This window comes from Astyanax mexicanus, chromosome 25 (assembly GCF_023375975.1).
Source record: "Astyanax mexicanus isolate ESR-SI-001 chromosome 25, AstMex3_surface, whole genome shotgun sequence".
NCBI classification, from domain to species: domain Eukaryota; kingdom Metazoa; phylum Chordata; class Actinopteri; order Characiformes; family Acestrorhamphidae; genus Astyanax; species Astyanax mexicanus.
The window spans coordinates 812,927-836,720 of NC_064432.1; the positions used below are offsets into that span (position 1 = coordinate 812,927).

At 36.5% G+C, this 23,794-nt stretch overlaps 1 protein-coding gene across 2 annotated transcripts in view; it reads left to right on the forward strand.

Moving 5' to 3' along the window:
• Window positions 1–23,794, forward strand: part of ctnna2 (catenin (cadherin-associated protein), alpha 2) — a 622,967-nt gene that overhangs the window by 47,257 nt on the left and 551,916 nt on the right. For both annotated transcript variants that reach the window (XM_049472311.1, XM_049472310.1), the window contains one exon: window positions 18,269–18,375. In XM_049472311.1, the coding sequence (XP_049328268.1) occupies window positions 18,274–18,375 (102 nt within the window). In that variant the 5' untranslated portion in view covers window positions 18,269–18,273. The remainder of the gene's footprint in view (window positions 1–18,268; window positions 18,376–23,794) is intronic.

Sequence of the window (23,794 nt, forward strand, 5' to 3'; positions counted from 1 at the left end):
CATATTGTTGCTGTCACAAAAAAAACATATGTATATGTATAAATGCTCCAGAATTACTTAGAATAAATAATTTTTACACTGACTTTCACAGAAAGCTAAGCGTTTTTCTGTCATCCTGTAAAGTTTGAAACTTCACGCACATGGTTATGACAGTAAATACCAATATTATGATAAAATCTGATTTTATATACAGTACATAGTTTCTGATTTATTTGTGGTAAACATTTTACATATAATCGTTACATAATCTTTTGTATTATGATGTAGGTATGTGATGTTATGATGTAATTAATATTATGTGAAGTAAAAAATAATTATGTAGACTACAATTGATCAGGTTAAAAAAGATAATTAAATGTTGTATTTAAAAAAAATAATAAACAGTATATGCTAATAAAATTGTCACTAGAAAAGAAACACATAATTGTTCCACTTCCAAAATCGTTTCACTTCCAGTTTTTTTTTTTTTTATGGTAATGTTGGTTGGTTGCTGTGGTATCCCAGGTGCTTACTATAAACTATAAGAACTGCATGATATTGAGAAAAACAAAACTGACATTCAATGAATTTCTGTATTAGGTATAGTGTTTCTAGGTGGTTGCTGTGGTATCAGTGGTACATGCTATGATTTTGTGATGTTTCATTATTTTGCTAAAACATCTGAAAAATCCATTGCTACAGTCATTTAGGGGTGAAACGATTATTTGAGTAATTTGAGTTACTCAATTAACAAAAAAATTAAGCAAGTATGTTTTATCCGATTACTCGATTAATCAAATCGATTTTTCAATAGAGTACTCAATTACTGTGAAAATAATTTAACTTAATTTATTAAAGTACTAATTATTAAATTATTATTATTCCTTCATGTATTTCTGTTTGTGTTTGCAGTTTGGAAATGTATGTTGTGAATTTAAAAATGTAACTTCTGTAACTAAAATCTAAAAAAGAAAATTGGTCATTCATTATTAAGTGAAATGTCTTGTTTTCTCTTGTGTATTTTTGATTACTCTTTAAGCAAATATGTTTTATACGATTACTCGATTAATCGATTAATCGACTCGATTTTTCCACAGAGTACTCGATTACTAAAATAATCGATAGCTGCAGCTCTACAGCCATTTAATCAGACCCAACAATCTGACGTTGGAATGGAAGTAAAGCGACAAGATAACTTGGAATGATCAAAGTAACTTTTGTCATTAGTGACTTCACAACCATCATAGTGTTTTATTTTTTATTTTCAAGGGACTAAAGACACTTGTGTCCTGTTCAGCTATAAGACTGAGTGAAGCATGCATATTTTTGAGAGCTAAAAGGCGCAATGTTATAATAATAACCCACACTATTTTTTGGATAACAATGTAGTTGAAATAAAACATAAAACACTACATAAAAGCCAGACTGAATACATACGTTTGCATTTGCATGTTTTGTACAATCTTTGTACTTTTGTAATTTTGCTGTGTCCTCAGTCACCCCGGTCTATCAGGTTGCATAGCCCCATTTCTTAGAATTGAATGACTTCCAGCAGCTTAGTCATGCTTGCTTGCCTTCAATGAAAGAGCCCTGAGAAGTGAAGTCTGTGAAGTCATGGCAGGTCACTGGTTATTGTCTCAGTTCCTGAGGCTTTTTCGTATATGGACAAGGTCAGCAGTTACTATACAACACTGTGCTCTCAGAGCGGCTAAAACCCTGCGCCTCCCTCTAAACAGCACTGTGCATTTGCAGGACCAGCAGATGGCCACTGGCACTCTGACCAGCTTCACTAGTTTACTCTGGGGAATCAGTTCAGCTGTGTCACAAAAAAACTGTGTCACGAAAAAGAGTTTGCACACATCAGTAACGAGTTTTAGTTACTCTCATACAAAAGCCTTGTGCACCCAGAGCGGCAAACGTCGTATTGTTCAGTCGATATCAGTGGAAATACATTATTCCAATTAATTTTAGGGCTGCTACATGGCTATTTTTAATTGCTAGTTTTAATAAGCGTGTTGAGGATATCATCAGTGCTTAAAGAATAATGACCCAACAGCACATATCATTACAGCAATCCAGACTGTTCTCATACAGAGTTCCCCAATGGTGGAACAAACTACCTTCCACTACCAGATCAGGAGAATCTCTCACTATCTTTAATAAACTCCTGAAGACAGAGCTCTTCAAAGAGCTCTTACTCTCCTAACACCTCTAACTAACTACCTTCTACTACCAGATCAGGAGATTCTCTCACTATCTTTAATAAACTCCTGAAGACAGAGCTCTTCAAAGAGCACTTACTCTCCTAACACCTCTAACTAACTACCTTCTACTACCAGATCAGGAGAATCTCTCACTATCTTTAATAAACTCCTGAAGACAGAGCTCTTCAAAGAGCACTTACTCTCCTAACACCTCTAACACACTAACTACTTCTAACCTCATTTCCTTCTTCCCCTCCTTCACTCCTCTATCCTATTATTTCCCTTCGACCTCCTTTAAGCCCTGTATAAAGATGTTTTTACCTTTAACTTCTATTACTTTTGTACTTCATTATTGTAAGTCGCTTTGGACAAAAGCGTCTGCCAAATGTAATGTAATGTAATGTAATGTAATGTAATTACAGAGAGTGTTTAATTGAATGATGTGCAGCAAAAAATAGCAGTTGCCAGTGCTGTTGCATTTTGCCAATGTGAAAACATTGTAATAATATTGTGTATTGTGAAAATGTAATGAATGTCATGATATAATTATTATTTATAATTTATTATTACTATCTTTCCTATCTTTTTATGGCCTGTGGCTTTAATATGCTGTTCATTTTGATATCAGAATTATATTATATTGACCAAAATAAAATAAAAAAATTCTAAACTGGCCTCTTTTCCACTGGACAGCTACATTTGTTAGTAGGGCTGTACCATTCTGCATGGCACTTATATTTGGTGCATCTCTAGTTAGCATGTTTTGCGGGTTTGCGAGTTTTGTCCCACTTTACTACCATTGCTCTTGCACACTGGCTATAGGCCTTGTCCTACGTTGCTACCAGTCTTGTCCAACCACTGCCAAGGCATTAGCACGACCTGATTAGACAAACAGCACATCACTGCATCAGTAAGCCCTCCCAAAAAACTGTTATTTGGCTCAATGTAGATGGGTAATCATGCTGAAAAATTGGGCTCAGTTTGGTTAATAAGCTTTCTGTTCTGGAAAAGCAACCAAAACTTTTTTGAAAAAAGGCCAAAACAAAACATTGTACATTCACGTTATTTCAAAGTTAAAAACGACAAAAAATGAGGTACAAGGTTTTTTACTTTAGAGCAATAAAAGCAATGTTGTTATTCCTGTAGATTTTTGTTCATTTACAGATCCACTGCTAGCCTGATGGTGGCGTCATTAGTGCAGTAAGCATGATCATTCGGCAAGTGTGAAATTAATATTCAGCGTTCTGCAATTTGCCCAAGTCTTATTTTTAGAACCTTACGATTGTGCTTAATATACCAGCAAATGCAACACTGAAACAGGGAGCAGAAATCCTATTTCACGTCTGAACATTAATCTTGGAAATGGGGTATTGCCTGTTGTGCATTTTCCGAGCAGCTCCATCTGTAATCAAAACCAGAGCTAATTCCCCTTTTTCCTCAGTGTTGCAGAGGTTTAGTCATATTGTGCTGTTTATTGAAACACGCCAGGCTGCAAGTTGCTCAGTTTTTTTTTTCCGGTCGTTTAAGGCGTTATTTGAATGCGCTAAGACCTCACTGTATCTAAAAATATCACTGCAAAAGCACCATCGTTCTTTGATCCGCTTTAAAAAGCCCTATCAGGAAATTCATAGATGTAAGCTAGAAACATATTCACTCATGAAGTCGCAGAGACCAGCCCTTATCCTGTCGTTTGTTTTTAAAAAATATTCACTATTAAAAATAAAGCATGCTTCCTTAAAGAACCCGGGGCCTCATTTTCCAGCATCTTTCTAGGAATTTCTTTGAGAGTAAATCTACACCTACACGTTAAAAGAGCTTTGGTGAGTATTGTGGGAAACATTTGCTTCCTTAGGGATCCAACAGTGATTCTTCTATGACATTGCCCAATTTTTAAGATGCTCTTTTAGGGCCACACTAGGGGTGGGCAATATTATATCGTATACAATATATCGTGACACAGAAATATCATGATATTAAAAATCCATATCGTGATAATAGGGCTGTTCTGTCTTAAAAGTAGTCTATTATTTACTGTGAAGCTTTAGGTGTATTTATTGTATAATTGTTTTAGTTTGCAGTTTATATGCATGCACTAAATATTCTGCAATATTTTTTGCTGCATTATATTATTTTATGCTATATTATTTATTTTGCCACATTATGATTATACTGTTAAACTATTATACTATATTCCTGAAATTAATTAATTATTTTAGTTTTCCTATATCACCAAGTATATCGTTATCACAAAAATACCCTGAAATATCGTGATATTATTTTAGAGCCATATCGCCCACCCCTAGGCCACACATATCTGCAATTGTTTGTCTTTTTTGGGCTCCTGTCCATATGAAACTACTGTTTTTTGGTAACTTTTTGGATTTTTAATTTTTTTTGCTAATGTCGCTTCAGGAAATGGCTGAACCCCTAATACTTGGTGCTTTCTTCAGCAGTTTTTGTCACATGACTCGGGTAATTGATTGTCCTTTGTAGCCCATTTTAGTCCAGTCCAAATCAAGTCTTGAATGGCTCTCTACGGACCCCCTGAAACCAAGAAATATTGATTGGTTTATCTTCCCTACACAGTAATTGACTCCGACTTCATTAATTGTAACCCAAAATGTAATTTCAGGTGAAACAATTTGATTCTCTGCTGCTTTTGCATCTTTACTCCATAATCCCACATAACCTACTGAAGAAATGAGGCTGGTGTTGGTGGCAGGTCATTTGTCAGAGAAAAGCAATAAAGAAAAATTTCTCTCCTCTCTTCTTTTTAATAAGCTTAAGTTTATCCTCACTGATGGAGTCTGAGGGGGATGTTTTAACCTCTAAGAACAGAAGTATATTTGCTTTTTCTTTTTCAGTGTATCTTATGCATATGAATCATAATGGAATTCATATTGTTGGCTTTATCTTATGTATAAGTAATGAATGTTGAGTATTAAAATGCTGCAGTATGTTTGGTGTTTATGCTGTGAGGAAGTATCTGCCTAAAACTCTATCTCTCTTCCTTGTTTAGCAGAAAACTAAAGTTTGGTTTCTGCCAGACTTTATTGTCTATTCACATGGACAATTCTCTGCTGGTGGTGATTATTACCACTGTAGTGGTGACCGTGTCGCTACACACACACACACACGCACACACACACACGCAGGCATGCGTGCGAGCGCACAGTGTAGAGTGTGTGTTTGGAGATGTGTTAGCTAGCAAACCTATTCGAGGCTTATTGGATTTTCTTAAACTTTTTTTTGCAGTTTCAGAGTAATTCCAGTCCAAGATGGGCTTTGTTAAAACTGCATTTCCATGGCTCCTGTGCGGGAGTATTTTTGGAGTATTTTGACCATATTTTGACCAGTATTAAACCAAATTAGCGAGGAGAACCATCAACGCGATTGAGGCGGTCAAATTTGTTTCACAAAAGTGGCAACAAAAGCTGGCAATACTACTAACCTGAGATCTTATTTAAAGCACAACAATCCAACCCAATTCATCCAGCTGAATAATGAATATAAAAATTGTTACCCCTGTTGTTGTTGATCCTGCCTCAAGCCTCCACACGCTAAACATGCTGGTGTTTCTTGCTTAGAATTAGTCTGACGGTTCCATTAAAAAATACATTTATAGCAAGAGCTCTGGCCTGCTGAGCATCTGTGTCTGTGATCATATGGACACTTGTGTTTTTGAGCTAATGTGTTTTTTACAGCATACACATATATGATCAGTAAAAGGAATCTGCTAGTGACTTAGAGTCCAGAGTTTGAGTCCAGAGTTTTCTCAGAACCCAAAGAGTCCCATGGTAGTTGTACTTTAAAATGAAAATATTAACGTTTATCGCAATAATTTCTGGGACAATATCTTCAATATATTGTCCTAAAACATTTTGTTATCGTGACAGGCCTACTCCTACTATGTTCATTTACACTGCCTTACCATGAACATATGCTAGTCAGTTTTCAGCCTCACACAGGATAACAGCTCACAACATATACAGGTGTGAGTATTTCCAGGTATTCCCATGAGCTAACATTTCATGATCATTTTACATACTGCTCTTCTATGATTGTGGGCTTCTAAATATGGAACTTGCATTAAATGTCTGTAGCGCTGTGTTGTTTGTGTAACTGTGTATATGAGAGTGTGTATGTGTTGTTCTGCACAAAGTACATGTTCAGCAGGAGCTTCATCCCCCTCTTTCTATTTATCTCTCTCTCCAGGGAAAACGATAATTCCCCCTTCACTCCTCCAAACTCTAAAACACAGCTCAGATACTGCAGTCCCTGAGCACTTTATACTGTACATCCCAGTGCAGCTGAACCTCCAGCATTCATTTTCCTCTGCGTTAACAAATACAGAAAGTTTGGAAGCAAAGGTTTAGTGTATAATTTCTTCTTTAAAGGTGGTTAAGATTGAATTAATGCGTACTGTTAGAGATTTGTGACTAGCAATGCTTGTTTTTTTTTGCCTTTAAAACCTTACTGTAAGTAAAAAGAGCTTTTTACAAATCAATCAATAATGAAAGAGCCTTCAAGTGCTTTTTAAAAGCCTCAATTAATACACATTAGCAGTGATAAGTAGTGAAAATAAGCCAAATGTGTGTTTAGTAGTGTTTATTTTAGTTACTGTGAGTTAAATAAACCTACTAAGCTAAATTTTCAAGTAAGATTTTGCGGATATGTTTTGCGCTCCCATCATTTTAAATAGGGAGGAGGATTCAAAAGAGGAATATAACCTCAAAGCAGCACCAAACATCAAGCTTTCTGACCTTATTTTACATGCCTGGATGCTTATCAAGGTATTAACCTCGATTTGCGCTTGGAGTTAATCCTTGTAAACAGTGGGAGATCACAGACAGACAGAAAGAGAGAGAGAGACAGTAGGGAGGCATCTGAGAGAATGAATAGTGGATGTGTCAGTGTTATACATTATACATGTAATAGAGTAACCTTCTGTTTTTTGTGTGTGTGTTCGACCCCTATGAGTCTGAATTTCAGTGAGAGATTAAAAATATGACAAACTGACAAACTGGGCCACGTTTTTTCCAAAACACTCTCTTAACCAGAGACTGTAAAAAAGATGGACGCCGTGTCTCTGTTCCCATTCATTCAATGAAAATGAAGCCAAAATCTTCCTCCATGTTGGCGATCCTGATACCAGAGTCTGCGCAGTAGAGACTAGAGTAGGGAGAAAGACTGTGGAGAGACAGCCCACTCATTTAAATAACCTCGCCCCTGAGGGATTCCTCGAGGTCACAGGCTGCAGAGCGGAGCTGACGTCTGTTATTGGTCCCGCCCATAACCAGCCCTTTTACAAAAACCACACCTTTTTAAATAGAGCTGAATAACGTTTTAAAAAACTAATTCTGTAGGGATTTTGAGGGACGATGCTCTGTCCAGCTATATAGTCTATGCTCTTAACAAATTACAAACCTACAATACATTTGTTTTGTTCCAGAATAGCTTTGTACACTGAATATATGTTTAAATGTGTTAAAATGTATTAATTATTAAGATTTTAGAATCAGTAAAAACATGTTTAAGTTGCTTTTTAATAATGCAGTGTAGTTGTAAAGAATGCTAAGAGAAATGCACAGTGCACAGCATGCACAGTCTTTTTCCTTTATGACTGGTGAAGGTCTCTCCTGAGATTTCGCACTATTGCTGCACAATTTGTCATTTTGCTGTTCACACTTGAAGATCCCTGACAGAACCTTGACAGGGCAATCTCAGATATGTCAGGAGTTACGAACAGCCTTCCTCTGAGCATCCTTTAGCTGCTCCAGCTATAACAGTGCAGATAAAACAACAGCTTTGTGGAAATGTTTGTAGTCTTAGAGGTCTAAGGTTTAAGATGTGTGAAGTTGCAAAGGTTACACACCACCTGGAAACTTCAGTTCTAGTAATGATTTATGTCAGTCTCTTGCACCAGCGTTAGCGGTAAAACACCATTGGAATTTGTTTTGGGCTTATTTTTTGTAGGGATGTCTGGATTTGGTATTTCGTAAGAGTATCAGTTGTTATTACTACTTACTGCGGGATATCCCTTTCTGACTGTGCGGCATAATAAAATCAAATGCTTTCAAAACAAATGGTACATACAGAAGGGTTGGACAATGAAACTAAAAAAACACCTGTCATCATTTTAGTGTGGGATTTTAGGTTTCATGTCTAAATTGGAGCAGCCTGGTGGTCAATCTTCATTAATTGCACATTGCACCAGTAAGAGCAGAGTGTGAAGGTTCAATTAGCAGGGTAAGAGCACAGTTTTGCTTTTTTCACGTCTTGCTGGAGCATCTGTGACAAAGACAGCAAGTCTTTGTGATGCATCAAGAGCCACGGTATCCAGGGTAATGTCAGCCAGTATACCACCAAGAAGCACCAACCACATCCAACAGGATTAACTGTGGACGCTGTAAGAGGAAGCTGTCTGAAAGGGATGTTCGGGTGCTAACCCGGATTGTATCCAAAAAACATTAAAAAAAACCACGGCTGATCAAATCACGCAGAATTCAATGTGCACCTCAACTCTCCTGTTTCCACCAGAACTGTCCGTCACCACAATCAATTATTGTGCTCTAAAACCAGGTGTTTCACTTTCATTCTCCAACCCCTGTATAATTAAGAGCACAGACCATAACTTCCAGTTCCTTTTTGATGTATACAATTTCATAAATAAGACTGTAATAATCCTACTGTATATTTTACTGTATATATTAAAGTATACCAGTGATTCAGCATATTTGTAGGACAAAGCTGTTATGTAAAGAACACAGTGGAAAGTAAACAAAGGACAATTAGTAATAAATCTCATGGCTCTGTGATAAACAATGTGTAATGAGTATATACAGTACAAAGGTGTGTGTATATAAATAACACATCCATGATGAATTGCTGATGAATAATTTAGCAGAAAGAACTCTCTTTTTCGCTTTAGACTAGAATTATCTTCTTTTTCATGTTTAACTGTTATAGTAGGATAGAGTTCAGTTTGTTAAGGCTCTAATTGTTCTATTATTTTGTACATGACTGTTCCTGTATTTTTTTATTATTATTTATTTTATGTTGCACATTGCTGTTTTAATAGTGCACACTGCTGCTACCAAAAAAAGCCACTAGATGGCATTACATATATATCTTAATTAAATTATTTAAATTTGACCATTAGTGCCTAATGTGGTGTATTACAGATCACTTGTATCACTTTGCATCACTTTTATCAAGCCCACCTTTTGAAATAAGATATTGTAAATTTGGTGAATTAAACCAATGACTGACCATAGACTAATCTAAAACTGGCATAGGCCTCTCTGCTGTAAAAAAAAAAAATAAAAATAAAAAATAAATCGAGAATCGGATCGAATTGTGACCCTAAAATCGGAAATAAAATCGAATCGAGGATTTCGAGAATCGTGACACCCCTAGTAATTAAAATTTAGCATTAGTTCAACATTGGGTTTTTACTTTGACAAAAAAAAAATATTTTTGTAAATTTTGAAATTCAGTGTTGGACATTTCAGCATTTTATATACACACACACACACACACACACAATTAACTGAATAAATGTGTGCAGCTCTTTTAAATGAACTTGTCATGGGTCTAACTCGATAAAGTTACTGCTGACAAGAGAGCTGGCCTAACTGCCGTTGTACATGTGTTAGCTGGAGTGTATATAGGGCATTACAAACCATCTGTGCTGTTTTGGACCAGGCTTTTGTCAACACAGCCTGGTGCTCCTCTGCTTGTAGAACAAACCTGATCCCTTTGCATTCGCTATGAATAGAGAATCAGATGTGCTCGTAATTCTCTATTAAAACACAGCACTGTCTGCATTTCTGTTGTATGGTTATGACTGTAGCTTTTGAGCAGTCTATCATTAACATGTATAGGTAAAAGGTTTGTGACAAGTTTATCACTACTCCATTTTTGGGTTTCAGTAGCTGGATTGTTTATTGTCTTGGATTGTATGTTTTCTGTGTGGATTCACAGCTTTCTGGGATTGTATACTTGGCACCGTTTGCTTTGCATATGCTGAAATGGGAAGCATGCATGAGCTGGTGATAGTCTGATTTAGACTCCCCTTTCATTGCATTACTATTCTCAGCATTTTCATGTCATCTGTATGAATGTATACCTCTTCTATAGGCTTTTGTCCAAAGCGAATTATACAATAGTGAAGTACAAAAGTAATAGAAGTTAAAGGTAAAAACATCTTTAGACAGGGCCTAAAGGAAGTCAAAGGGAATAATGGGATAGAGGAGTGAAGGAGGGGAAGAGGGTAATGAGGTAAGAAGTAGTTAGTGTGTTAGAGGTGTTAGGAGAGTAAGAGCTCTTTGAAGAGCTCTGTCTTCAGGAGTTTATTAAAGATAGTGAGAGATTCTCCTGATTCTCCTATTATGTAACCGAAAGCTAACATCTTTGAAATATTTGAGTGGTATCCACTTTATTGATATAATCATGCCCATTAAACCTTTGCTACTGTATACAGTATTACTGGTGGCAGGGAGTAGGATACATTTGCAAGTTGTTTTGATTATCCGAAGTTACGTGGCATATATACCATCTGATCCTGCATTATTTTAAAACCAAAACATTATCAAAAACCATGTTTAGTCTAGTTACAAGGTTTCAAGCTAAGTACACACTGTGCACAATTTATGAAATTAATGTTAAACGGTCAGTCTTACAATTACAAATGTTTAACTTTTCTTCTGGAGTTCTGGAGAGAGAGGCGCAGGTAAGCTGTAGCATAATTACAGGAAAACAATCTGCTCACCACAGAACAAATTCAGGTCTGGCTGACTGTAAACCAACTTAAATATGCATTAAGAAAAAAAAAAGAATCAGATTAAGCGACTGCTTTTGCTTAGAGAAGGCTGAAATTAAAGGTTTTGAAATTAAAGCTATATTTTGCTTAACTAGCTAAGATACAGACTCACTGAGTACCAATTAAGCAGCTTAGTAGGCTGCTGTTGACTAACATAACATAACTACTCAGCTATTGAACTGCTGAGCCTTTCCCTTGACAAAACTGCAGAGTCCGCTGTCTACAACAAATGCAGGTTAAGCAGTTTTTTAATATCCTTGATTTTGAGAAAAACAGTGAATGGGTATGTGTCTCCCCTACAAATAACAGTCAGGAGTGGACTGGGATGAACTCCTTCACCACTATATCAGTACTTCAGTGTTTCTTTTCTGGGGATCATAAGGTATTTTACACTTCTGTCTCTGACTTCTGGGTGGCATTGTATGAGTGCTGCAGCTATTTGTAGTGGGAATCTTGCGAGGGACTGCTAGTGGGGTTGCTGGAATGTTCATTTGTTATTTTGCTGTGTGTGTGTGTGTGTGTATCTGTGTGTGTGTGTGTCTGTGAGTAACCGTGTGTGTGAAAAAGAACTAGGTCTGTTCCGGTGGTGACACAAAGGTCAGGAATCTGGGAGAGAAAAACAGAGAATAGTGTATTAGATTGTACTGACTGAACTATCTACTCTCTTTATTTCACTAATTAGTCACCCTACCCCTGAACCTTTCACCCTAAAGCCTACAGTGGAGATGACCAATGGCCCCTGTATTCCGGCGTTTCTGCACCTCTGCTGATAATGACATAAGGTGTAGCAGCAAAATGAGCAGCTTAAACTTTTTAACGAGGAAAAACGCTAGCCCCTGTGGCAAAAGAGTGTGGTACAAAGTAGGGACCTTAAAACATCATCTTTTGTAGAAAGACTTGTGTGCTTTGGGTTGTTGACTTGTTGTCCTGTGTTCTCCTGATTGGGGTCATGGGTAGCCAGTTTGAGAGAGGCCTTCAGTTGCTTAGAAGTTACTCTAATTACACTCTTGCTCTTGGAGTAATACAGCTTGGTCAACCACTTCTGGGAGAATAACTATGGTCTTGATTTCCTTTCACAATCTGTCTAAATGTGGATTTGTGGGGTGTTTTTATATATATATATATATATATATATATATATATATATATATATATATATATGTATATATATATATATATATATATATATATGTATATATATATATATATATATATATATATGTATATATATATATACGTATATATACGTATATATATATATACATATATATATATATATATATATATATATATATATTATATACATATATATATGTATATATATATGTATATATATATGTATATTTATATATACATATATATACATGTATGTATATATATATATATATATATATATATATATATATATATATATATATGTATATGTCCTCCTGGAACCCTGACTTTAGGATCTAACAAGCAAAAAAAAAAATATGTCTTCAATTAGAAATTGTTGTTTATTTAAAAAATTAAGAACCTCTGAGTCAATTATTCGAAAAAAGTACTTTTATCTTTTGACAGTGAGCAAATAAACATCAGGAGAATAGTTTCAAACATAAAATTGGATGAGAGTTTTGTATCTGGCTCATGTTTTTGTCTGAACTGGCTGTAGAAATCTTTGACTGGGATTCCCACACTCTTGATTTCAATCAATTGACTGTTGAATGTTGTCATGTGGCCACTAGATGATACAGCAGTGTGTCCATATAAGGCCAAAGGGTTAAAGATCTGCAAAATTATTAAGTATAATGTTGCAGAGAAGCAGAAATGTAATGTCCTCATATGAGGATGCAGATTCTCAAGAGGATATATATATATATATATATATATATATATATATATATATATATATATATAATTTTTATAATTATAAGTTCTCTTTGTATTTTTGTTAAATAAAATGCACTAATGTTAATATAAAGTGTATTGCACATTTTTGCCAACTGTCTCTTTGTTCTGTATAACCTCTTTGGCGGATATGAGTATCAAAAAGGATTTTGATTGCATTATTATTTTCCCTAAAATTGGAGAGTGCAGAATTTTAAGCTGAGTCTGCAGTGATTGCCTTTGCCCAACCCGACCCCCCTATAACTGTGGCTGCTGAATGTGTGTGTTTGTGATTGTATTGGGAAAGTGCTGGGTGTTTAAAGGGTTTTTTTATTGGTCACCTCACACTCTCACAGAGCCTTTTGTTTGGTGTGCTTTTCACCAGCAGCCGCTGTCACGGTCCAGAACTGTCCATCAGACCCTGATTGTATATATCCTCTCTGTGCACTTCTCTCCCTCTCTGTCTTTCTCTCAAACATACACACTCGTCTCATTCTCATCTGCTTTTTCCTTTAATTTCCTCTGATTTTTCATTCCTTTCGTTCTCTGTCCTTTACCCTTTCTATTACCAGTGCTCTCTTTGTTCACAGTATCGTTTTTTTCCCCTTCCTGTTTTCAGTGTCTGATTAACGCTTACTAGGGGTGTCATGATTTCGATATTTCATCGAAATCGATCGAAATTATGTCATGGTCTCGAACATCTAAGTCAAAAAGAGGCTCTTTCTCCAGAGAATGTGGACATTCTCATCTTCTTAAAGAAAAGTTGAAAATATAAAAATAGCAGTTGTTTTGTCTAGCCTCAAATATGTTAATAGTTTTGGTACCTTAAGGAGCATCTTTCTCTCAGATAAAGTTAATAATATATCTTTATTAAAGAAAAAAACTTCTCATTCTCAGGGACCGAAAAGTCTTAAAGTCTTATTTTTCATGTTTAACTGTTATAGTAGGATAGAGTTCAGTTTGTTAAGGCTCTAATTGTTCTATTATTTTGTACATGACTGTTCCTGTATTTTTTTATTATTTATTTTGTTATGTTGCACATTGCTGTTTTAATAGTGCACACTGCTGCTACCAAAAAAAGCCACTAGATGGCATTACATATATATCTAAATTAAATTATTTAAATTTGACCATTAGTGCTTAATGTGGTGTATTACAGATCACTTGTATCACTTTGCATCACTTATATCAAGCCCACCTTTTAATAAGATATTGTAAATTTGATGGATCAAACCAATGACTGACCATAGACTAATCTAAAACTGGCATAGGCCTCTCTGCTGTAAAAAAAAAAAAAAAAAAAAAAAAAGATAATCGAGAATCGAATCGAATCGTGACCCTAAAATCGGAAATAAAATCGAATTGAGGATTTAGAGAATCGTGACACCCCAGTGATGCTGAGCGAGAGAAAGGGGTGGAGTGTACTGCAAAATCAGCACTGGATGTTTGAGCAGGCTCAGTCAAATCCACACCCTCCCTCAGCCTTCCTTTTCCCTCCTTATCTCATCAGTGATGCACTTTTAGTGACAACGCGCCAAATGCCGACATGCTGCCTGCCAGAGCAATGGGCTTTCACTAGTGGCGTGATGGATTAATAAACTCATGGTTTGGATCAGATGATTTGGATCAGCAGAATAGAAAAAAAAAGGAAGAAAATTTAAGATGTTAAATTTAGCTTTTTCTTTTGAAAGTATTTAAAACAAGGCTTTGTTTGTATTATTCAATTTTAATGATTTATTCATTCTTATTTTTTACTTTATTAGGACTAATCTCTAGTAATCCCCGAACAATATAAAATATAAAATCGATTAATCGCCCAGCTCTACTTGAAGTTATGAATCTAATGTAACAGGTATGTACATACTGTGATTATTTGAGTGTGGAATTTAGGAAAGTATTGGCCCAAATTCATACCCTTAGATTAACCTAACAGGTTAACTTGTTCTATCTGACCTTAATGCATTATTAACAACAATGCTAACAGGCCCTTGCGAGTGTTCATTCATTATTAGCAAGCCTAGTGGGTTGGTGTTGGGAAGTTAAACTGGGAAACTGGGAAACCGGGTTTAGAAGAGGGTACCAAAAGCACTGGAGTGTAGCTTGTGTAGTAGGATTAAGAAGCAGCAGGGTTGTGTTGTGTCCTCTAGGAGAGGAGGTGCAGGTTCATAAGCTGTTTGGGGCAGAGGTGGCCAAAGCGTGGGCTTCTCTACGTTACATCATCTGAGACTTAATCTAAACTTTAATCCTCACTGCTTTAGGGTTTATGTTTGGGTTCATGGATTAAGATAAAGATTGCATTAAAAAAAGAGGAAAAAAGTGAGAGATTTAATGGCCTTAATTGCACAACAAGCATTTCTTAGCATTTCTATTTTCAGTGCATTTAAAGCAACATATATGTAGCAGTTTCACCTTAAAAAAAATCTAAAATATCAATTTAAGAAGTCATTCAGTACTAGTTCCTGTATAATGACTTGAGAGGTCAGTGTAATTTTGGCCATTTTAAGTAGGAAAATATATTTCTTTTAGTTTTTGTTTAGTGCATATGTCTTCCTCCTTCTCTCTCTCTCTCTCTCTCTCTCTCTCTCTCTCTCTCTCTCTCTCAAGAATAGGTTATTAAGGTCACAGAGGAGTTGGCATGGACGGAACAGATCAAGAGTGTGTGTCTGTGCTTATGAAAACTGTATTTATTTATCCGTCACATAGGGTTAGATTTTTTTTTTCCTTCCTCAATAATAAGACGAGATTTAAAAATAAGATTATAAAGAAAACGTCAAAAATGAAAAATGGCTTGAAAACTAGAGTTTTATTTGACACAATCATATAACGCAAACTAAATAGAAATAAGAATAAAAAATAAAAATAAAACTTTTCTAAGTCTTATATAGTGCAAACAATAAGTGCAAACCACAACCAGTCATATTAAGACTATGGTTTGTGTGTTTTTTCTCCTAAATCTCTTGTCATTTAACTATGAATAACCATAACCAGTCATATTAAGACTATACTTGAAGTGAAACAGAGACAGAACATGGTTTTAAATACAGTACAGAGTTAAGGGATTAGTACAGCTGCCTATGAAACAGTCAGGTGTAGGATTTACTCACAGTATTTATATATGGTTTGTTTCTTGTTGGTCACTCTGTTACCGTTTATTGTTTCCACTGGAGCCAAAATGCAGCCAGATATACAACTTAAAAGTAGCAGAAGCATCTTCTGTACAAATACCTGAATTTTCCCCTTCTGCTGAGAGCTGCTCTCACTGCTCAGACACCACACTCACTGCTATCGCTACTGGGTTGCCAGATCCCTCTTAAAAAAAAGTCCACACTAAACTGATTTACAGAATTCTATATCGAGTACCGTATTGATATAGATGGTATCATGTCATCAGATGACCTGTGATTCCGACCCCAAATTAAAATGGCGAAAAAAAATGCTTGTTGGTTTAAATAACTTAACTTTTATTATTCTTTATCCACATTTATGACTATAAAATCCCTCTACTCTAAAGGCACTGCAGTGATTTGATCTGCCAGTTCCATTTTCATATGTTAACATTTGGGACCCTCTCCAGCAATCAGCCTAGCAGTCCTAAAACCTACACTCCTGAACAGCGGAGCCTCGGTGGACCGTGGCTCAGAGAAACGCTCCCACTCACACACTGCGTTTAGAGCCATCAGGAAAAAACAGCATCCCAGCAGCTCATTGTCACCAGGCCTATTATCTCCCCGACAGCCCGGCACGAATAACGTAATTACTCCTTTTCTCGAGCTACTCGGGATAATTGATGTGTTATTCTTGACAGTGGGGACTGGTGACTTGGAAACTGGGGAATAGAGAGATGGTGCTAATTTCACTGGGGTGGGTAGTGAGATTAAATTCTGTGTAGAATGCAAGGAATGCAATTTGTCCTATGAGGCTTAGTCTGAAGATAAAGAAGAGTTTGAGTTGTCTATGAAATGGTGACACTGTATTTTTGGTGAAATGTGATTATTATTATTATTATTATTATTTTTTTTTTTAAATTGCATTAGATTGTTTTTTTTCCCAAAGGAAACGTATAGTACATTAGGGCATGGAAGTTTACCACTTTGGTCATGGTATGACTTGATCCATACGCTGATCAAGCATAACATTATAATCACCTCTTAGCAGTTTATAGTTTTAGGTTTACAGACTGTAGTTATTTTGTTTCTCTGCATAGTTTACTGTTTATGGGCTGTGGGGGGACCAGAGGTGGAAAAAGTACTGAAAAATTGTAATGAAGTAAAAGTACCTTTACGTTGCTAAAATTCTACTCAAGTAAAAGTAAAAGTACCCATCTAAAAATATACTCGAGTAAAAGTAATTAAAAAAAAGAACTCAATTTAAAATGTACTTTGAGTAAAAGTTGCACAGTTCCTTTTTTATTTGATGTAAAAAAGTACAAATCATAAATTAAATAATTATTAAATTAAATAATTTGGATCTTTCAGGCAGTATTTGTTCAGACCACCCCATAAAACATTTTCAAGAACAAGTGGTATAGGTTTCTATGATCCATTTTTTTCTTTAAAAACTGTTAAAAAGTTATGGTCATATATGTGAATATAAACTGTTTTTTATAGTTTTACAGTTCACTATTATTTTTTTATTATTAACTTTTTCTTTGTTTTAACTGCTATTTACATGTTTTTTTAACATTCAAGCAGATTGTTTTGTGTTTCCAATAGAAACTTAAGGAATTATCATTATTATTATTATTATTAAAAACATGAAATCATAATGTGCAGTGTCGTAAAGAAGCACATATTGATGGGTAGCATAACTCGACAGAACACCGGTTCCGTCTCTCCCGCTAACCATATAATAAACACTGCTGGGAAAAGTTCAGCTGCGCTGCCATGGAGAACAAAAAAATACGTTTTTTTTCCCGACAGCATCTAAATTTTTACTCAGTAACAGGGAGTTTTCCAGTGTAGTGAAGTAAATTACTTGTGTCAAAATGTACTTGAGTTAAAGTAAAATTACCTATTTTAAAAACTACTTAAAAAATTGCAAATTGTAAATATAATTAGTTATTTCCAACTCTGGGGGGGGGGACACCTGATCTCCCCGGAGGATAACTTCCATACTCTGTTAGTAGCATTGAGAATAGAAACTAAAAAGCCTTTAAATACTAACAGCAGGCCCCAGAAGAAAGCAGAGGGGAAACTAGGTCGATTCACCCCTGAATTATAATAGAGGAGGAGATGATGACATCCCTCCAGTGCTGCACGACCCACAAAGTTTACTCTTTGAAAGCTGTTAACCTTTAGTTAGATGTCCTTACAGATAACACTCCTATATCTCACTCTTACCCAAAATGTGCTTGTATATGTCTCCTAATTCTGTTTATTTTTCCTTCTGTTTGTAGTAACAATGACGAGCGCTACGTCCCCAATCCTCCTGAAATGGGACCCCAAGAGTCTGGAGATTCGTACTCTAACTGTGGAGAGGCTGCTGGAGCCTTTGGTCACACAGGTAAGAGCCAGTACACTGCTATTGAGATCATTCAGTGTTTAATTTTCTGCGGCATTGGATGAATTGTAGTGCTGGCAGGGTGATCCTGTCTGAGGGAGAATGGATGATTGTAGCTGACTGTTGGTGACTTGACCTGTTTGCTTGACCAAAAGTGGATGAAAATATGTCATATCAGATTTTGTCAGAAATCCTGTCAAGATGTGTACCTGCATTTGAGTAATCAGACAGTAGGAAACTCCTGAGTCAGCCAATAATGTCTTTAACCAGCCAATAGTCTCACAGAAGCTTGTGTTGTAAAATGGGCCATTTTTTGGCATGCATAGAACTGCCAATGAATGTCTGTCCTGCCGTCTACTCTTGCCTGTATGCGTTTACTAATGCCAAGCTCAGACTACACGACATTTTTGTCCCTCACAATGTTCACTATGTCAGATTAAGCGGTTATCGGGGGAGAAGCATAGAATCTGATAATCATGCTACAGAAGCGATTTGCGTGATGGAAGCGCTTTTGTGCTGAAGTCCTGGGTGACCCAAATGGACATTACAGGCTTTTTGTTCTCCAGAGAGAACTTAAGGTATGATAAAGATGAAGCTACTTAGGTTTTAGTGAATGTAAACAGATTATTTAATGGATGAAGTAGATTATTAGATGATTATTAGATTATTCTTCTGTTTCTCTGGTCCAGAGAACTTTAGGAGCACTGTGCTGCTTTCTTTTCCCGTGTTTATATCTGTGCGCCACAGAGCGCTCTGTCTTCCTATTGGTCAGAGTCAGGGAGCAGGGGCGGAGCAGCATGTGTCAAACTAGGCGATAAAATACAAATAATTCTAACATGCTCGAGTCTTTCAGTCGGACGCTCTGACTCCGTCGCTCACGTCAAATGACTGCTTTTTGACTGTGTCACACTACACGGACCTTTGTCGCTCGCGACACTGAAATCCGGATCCGATGCACGCAATGTGTCAGCGCCGACAAAATCGGGTCAAAATCGGACTAAAATCGTGTAGTCTGATCCGGGCATTAGAAACCTGGAAGAATGTAATAAGAAATCTGATTGCTGAGATAAAATACTACATAAACCCAAATATAATCAGAATATTGAGTTCATGCACATTTTCTGATGTTATTTAGAGGCTGTTAACATATGGCAACAATTAACTTGATTGGTACATGTTTGGAACAGAAGAGTGTAGTTTTTGATGTGAAGCTGAGTATTAATTTGATGATCAGTTGTTCAGTTTTTACCCTCAGATTAACTTTATCACACTCCCATTGTTTAGCTCACAGTATGAAATTAATTAGAAATTCCGGACATGCTGATTTTCCTTTTTGTCTCCATTTTTGACTTGTTAGCATTTTATCTTAACAAGCATCTGCTAGGCTGGACTGTTCATTACTGTATAGCTGTGATAAATAAACAAACAAAAGGAAGAGGGCATCCATATTTCCAGCATGACTAAGTGGCTGTGTTCTGAGTGGATAGATTTTTATGGCTTGGGTTCTGAGGTGATGAGATTGACTTTGTTCCAAGGAGAACTAAATGGGGCATTTGTTTTATTTTATTATTTTTCTTCACTCAAATTCCTTCCAGCAATTATGGCTTTATAAACAGCTATTCTTAAAAGCCTTCATTGCCTTAATGTTAATATTATTGACTGGTGCGTGGCTGAATTGGTTGGTTGAACCAAGAATGGTTTCGGAGTTTTGTGGTCAAGAACTGCTGCTGAAATTATTGATCCAGAATTTTGGTTTATGGGATAAATTGGAATAATAATAATAATGATCAGAGTTAGAATATGTCAAATATATATTGAGAGAATATAGGCAACATGGCCTATATTCACTGACATACCATACCATGTCATGTGACAGGAACTAGTATCATATGCAATGTCTCATGGAAGCTAAATTTCACCTCATTGACTTGCAGGATATCCCAATAAATGTGAATGTGATTTTTGTTCACAAGGACAATTCTATCCAAATGCCAGCAATCATGACTACTACAGTCATACGCTATAGGGCAACAGTGTTCTACTGGAATCAAGAGTTTTTGTAAGGGTTTGTCCCTTAAAACCTTGTAATGGTTTCTCTGTATTAGGGGTGGGCAATATTATATCGTATACAATATATCGTGACACAGAAATATCATGATATTAAAAATCCATATCGTGATAATAGGGCTGTTCTGTCTTAAAAGTAGTCTATTATTTACTGTGAAGCTTTAGGTGTATTTATTGTATAATTGTTTTAGTTTGCAGTTTATATGCATGCACTAAATATTCTGCAATATTTTTTGCTGCATTATATTATTTTATGCTATATTATTTATTTTGCCACATTATGATTATACTGTTATACTCTTATACTCTATTCCTGAAATTAATTAATTATTTTTGTTTTCCTATATAATTTTTTTTTTTATATCTCAGTTAAGGGGTGTGCCATATCATATCATATATATGTATGCAATAAGAAAATTTAATATATTAATTTTGGTGCAGTAGTGTATTCTTGAAATAATTTTTGAAAAAAATTAAGTATTTCGTCATATCGTCAAGAGTATCGTTATGGCGATAATACCATGAAATATCGTGATATTATTTTAGGGCCATATCGCCCACCCCTACTGTCCACAAATATTAGGACCAGAGACTGTAAAAAAAGATGGACGCCGTGTCTCCGTTCCCATTCATTAAATGAAAATGGAGCCAAAATCTTCCTCCATGTTGGCGATCCTGAAACCCGAGTCTGTAGAGCGCAGTAGAGACCAGAGGAGGGAGAAAGACTGTGGAGAGGCCGCCTACTCATTTAAATAACCCCGCCCCTGAGGGCTGCCTCGAGGTCACAGGCTGCAGAGCGGAGCGGGGCGGGGCTGACGGTCTGTTATTGGTCCCGCCCATAACCAGCCCTTTTACAATAACCACACCTTTATAAATAGAGCTGAATAACGTTTTAAAAAGAAATTCTGTGGGCATATAAAAAATTAACAATATAAGCAGAGATTACACTAGCTGCTGCATTTAAATAATGGAGGTAGAATTACAGTATATTAGAAAAAAACGCAGGTTTGAAGATGCTTCTCCCTTTTGCCGTCTCCACAAACCGCCAGGCTGTTCTGATGGAAATTCCCTCCAGATTTTTTTTTACTAGTGTCTTCTTTTTTTTGCTGGTGTTGGTGAAAAATGGACGGCGAGGCTAACATCTGTCGAAACAGTCTGCCTCAGCATCATCATTCTTTCCGCTCTCTACGGACCCGCTCCACCAAAGGCCGTTCTAATTGGGGCTTCTCTAGCAGGAGATGCATCCTAACTCATCACCCAGCGTCACCGCAGACGCTAAACAATAGCTGTGTGCTAATTGTAAACCAATCAACTCCCCACCAAGCCAAATGGAAATGTTGTTTCAGTGGTTTGTCCTGCACTGTTGAAAGATGCACAGAAAGGATGTAATAACCCAGAACGACAAGCGCACAGCGTACAGCTTGAGGAAGAGTGAATGTGATTTAGGGGTAACATAACAGAAAACATAATATTTAGCCAAATAATTTCAGGATCATAATTCAGTTTGGTAACCACTTGATCCAGTACTAGTTAAGATGTTCCCTTTCTAAATACATGTTGTGACATTGCAGAAGCTTGTGAATGAAATGATGACACACCGAATGCATGCATGCTGTAATCAGCTGTAATTTTTGGTCAGGCAGTGCATATTTAATACTTTTGTGTGGGTTCCTTATCTATGGGGTTTCTTGCATTTTACAAGCAAGTAACAGTCAAGACTAGATAAAGGAGCAAGTTATGCAACATTCATGCAACATTATGGGCCTTTGTGTGTCTGAAGTTCAGACCAGAGACTGTAAAAAAAGATGGACGCTTTGTCGCCGTTCCCATTCATTCAATTAAAATGAAGCCAAAATCTTCCTCCATGTTGGCGATCCTGAAACCCGAGTCTGTAGAGCGCAGTAGAGACCAGAGGAGGGAGACAGACTGTGGAGAGACCACCTACTCATTTAAATAACCCCGCCCCTGAGGGCTGCCTCGAGGTCACAGGCTGCAGAGCGGAGCAGGGCGGAGCTGACGGTCTGTTATTGGTCCCGCCCCTAACCAGCCCTTTTACAATAACCACACCTTTATAAATAGAGCTGAATAACGCTGAATAAAAATTAATTATGTGGGGATATAAAAATGTAACAATATAAGCAGAGGTTACACTAGCTGCTGCATTTAAATAATGGAGGTAGAATTACAGTACATTAGAAAAAAACGTGATTGAAAGTTGTTCTGTTTTGCCATTGAAACCTATGGGGATGGGTGGGGTTACACAGCTTTCTGCAACCGAACAGCAGGGGGCGCCCGACCTGTGGTGGCTTCAGTTTTGAGAGACGATGCTCTGTCCAGCTATACACAGTCTATGATTCAGACAGTCGATTCCAGGCGTTTGGTGGGACAGACCTGCATTCACAACTTTTTTCAGTGTAAATAATAATCTCTTCACAGTGGTACAGTAAACAGAATCCAATACAGACGTACAGCTGAACAAATGGAAGTATAACTAGTTTCCCTTTTCTAATTCTGCATTGGTTGTGTATATTTAATTTCCGATACAATTCTGTCTGGATGTTTCACGCTTTAGTTCCTGAGATATTCCATTACTTCCTGCTGCTGCCTTCTCTGACAAAATCCATAACACGCATCAGCCGAAACACATCTCAGCTTTATTCCTATTGTTTTACATAGACTGGGTAAATCTAGCTGATCAGACTTCCAAAAATTCTCTCTCTTTTATAGGAGCAGGATGTTTCGTCACACAAAATCAGGCTGAAAATAGATGCACTAGTGTTGTGTCAGCACAGTTGAGCATATTGTGCAAAGCCTTCAATCTTCATTTAGATCATACTGTAAACATGGAGCCTAAACATGGCCAATATAAATTCGGCTTATCTTATAAAACCAGTAATCTTCTACCACCCTTGAAACGAAGAGGCATTTGTGCATTATTTGATAACTGTTTTGTTTGGCCTGGCTGAAGTCCCACAGAGTTCTATTGTAGGGCGTAAAACTGATTTTAAATACACACAACTTCTAATAAATGCATTTAGCTACTCTAAACACTGATGAACACATGCACATATACAAAGCCTTCCTATCACCTGTTGTAAAAGTATTGCCAACAGAATAGTGCTCTCTCTCTCAAGCAGATCAACTTAAACTAAACTAACGTCAAGCCTAATTAATTCAAAGCATGGGCTGACTAGACTAGACTTTTCTGTTTTTTTTTTCTTTTTTTACAGCAGAGAGGCCTATGCCAGTTTTAGATTAGTCTACGGTCAGTCATTGGTTTGATTAATCAAATTTACAATATCTTATTTTAAAAGGTGGGCTTGATATAAGTGATGCAAAGTGATACAAGTGATCT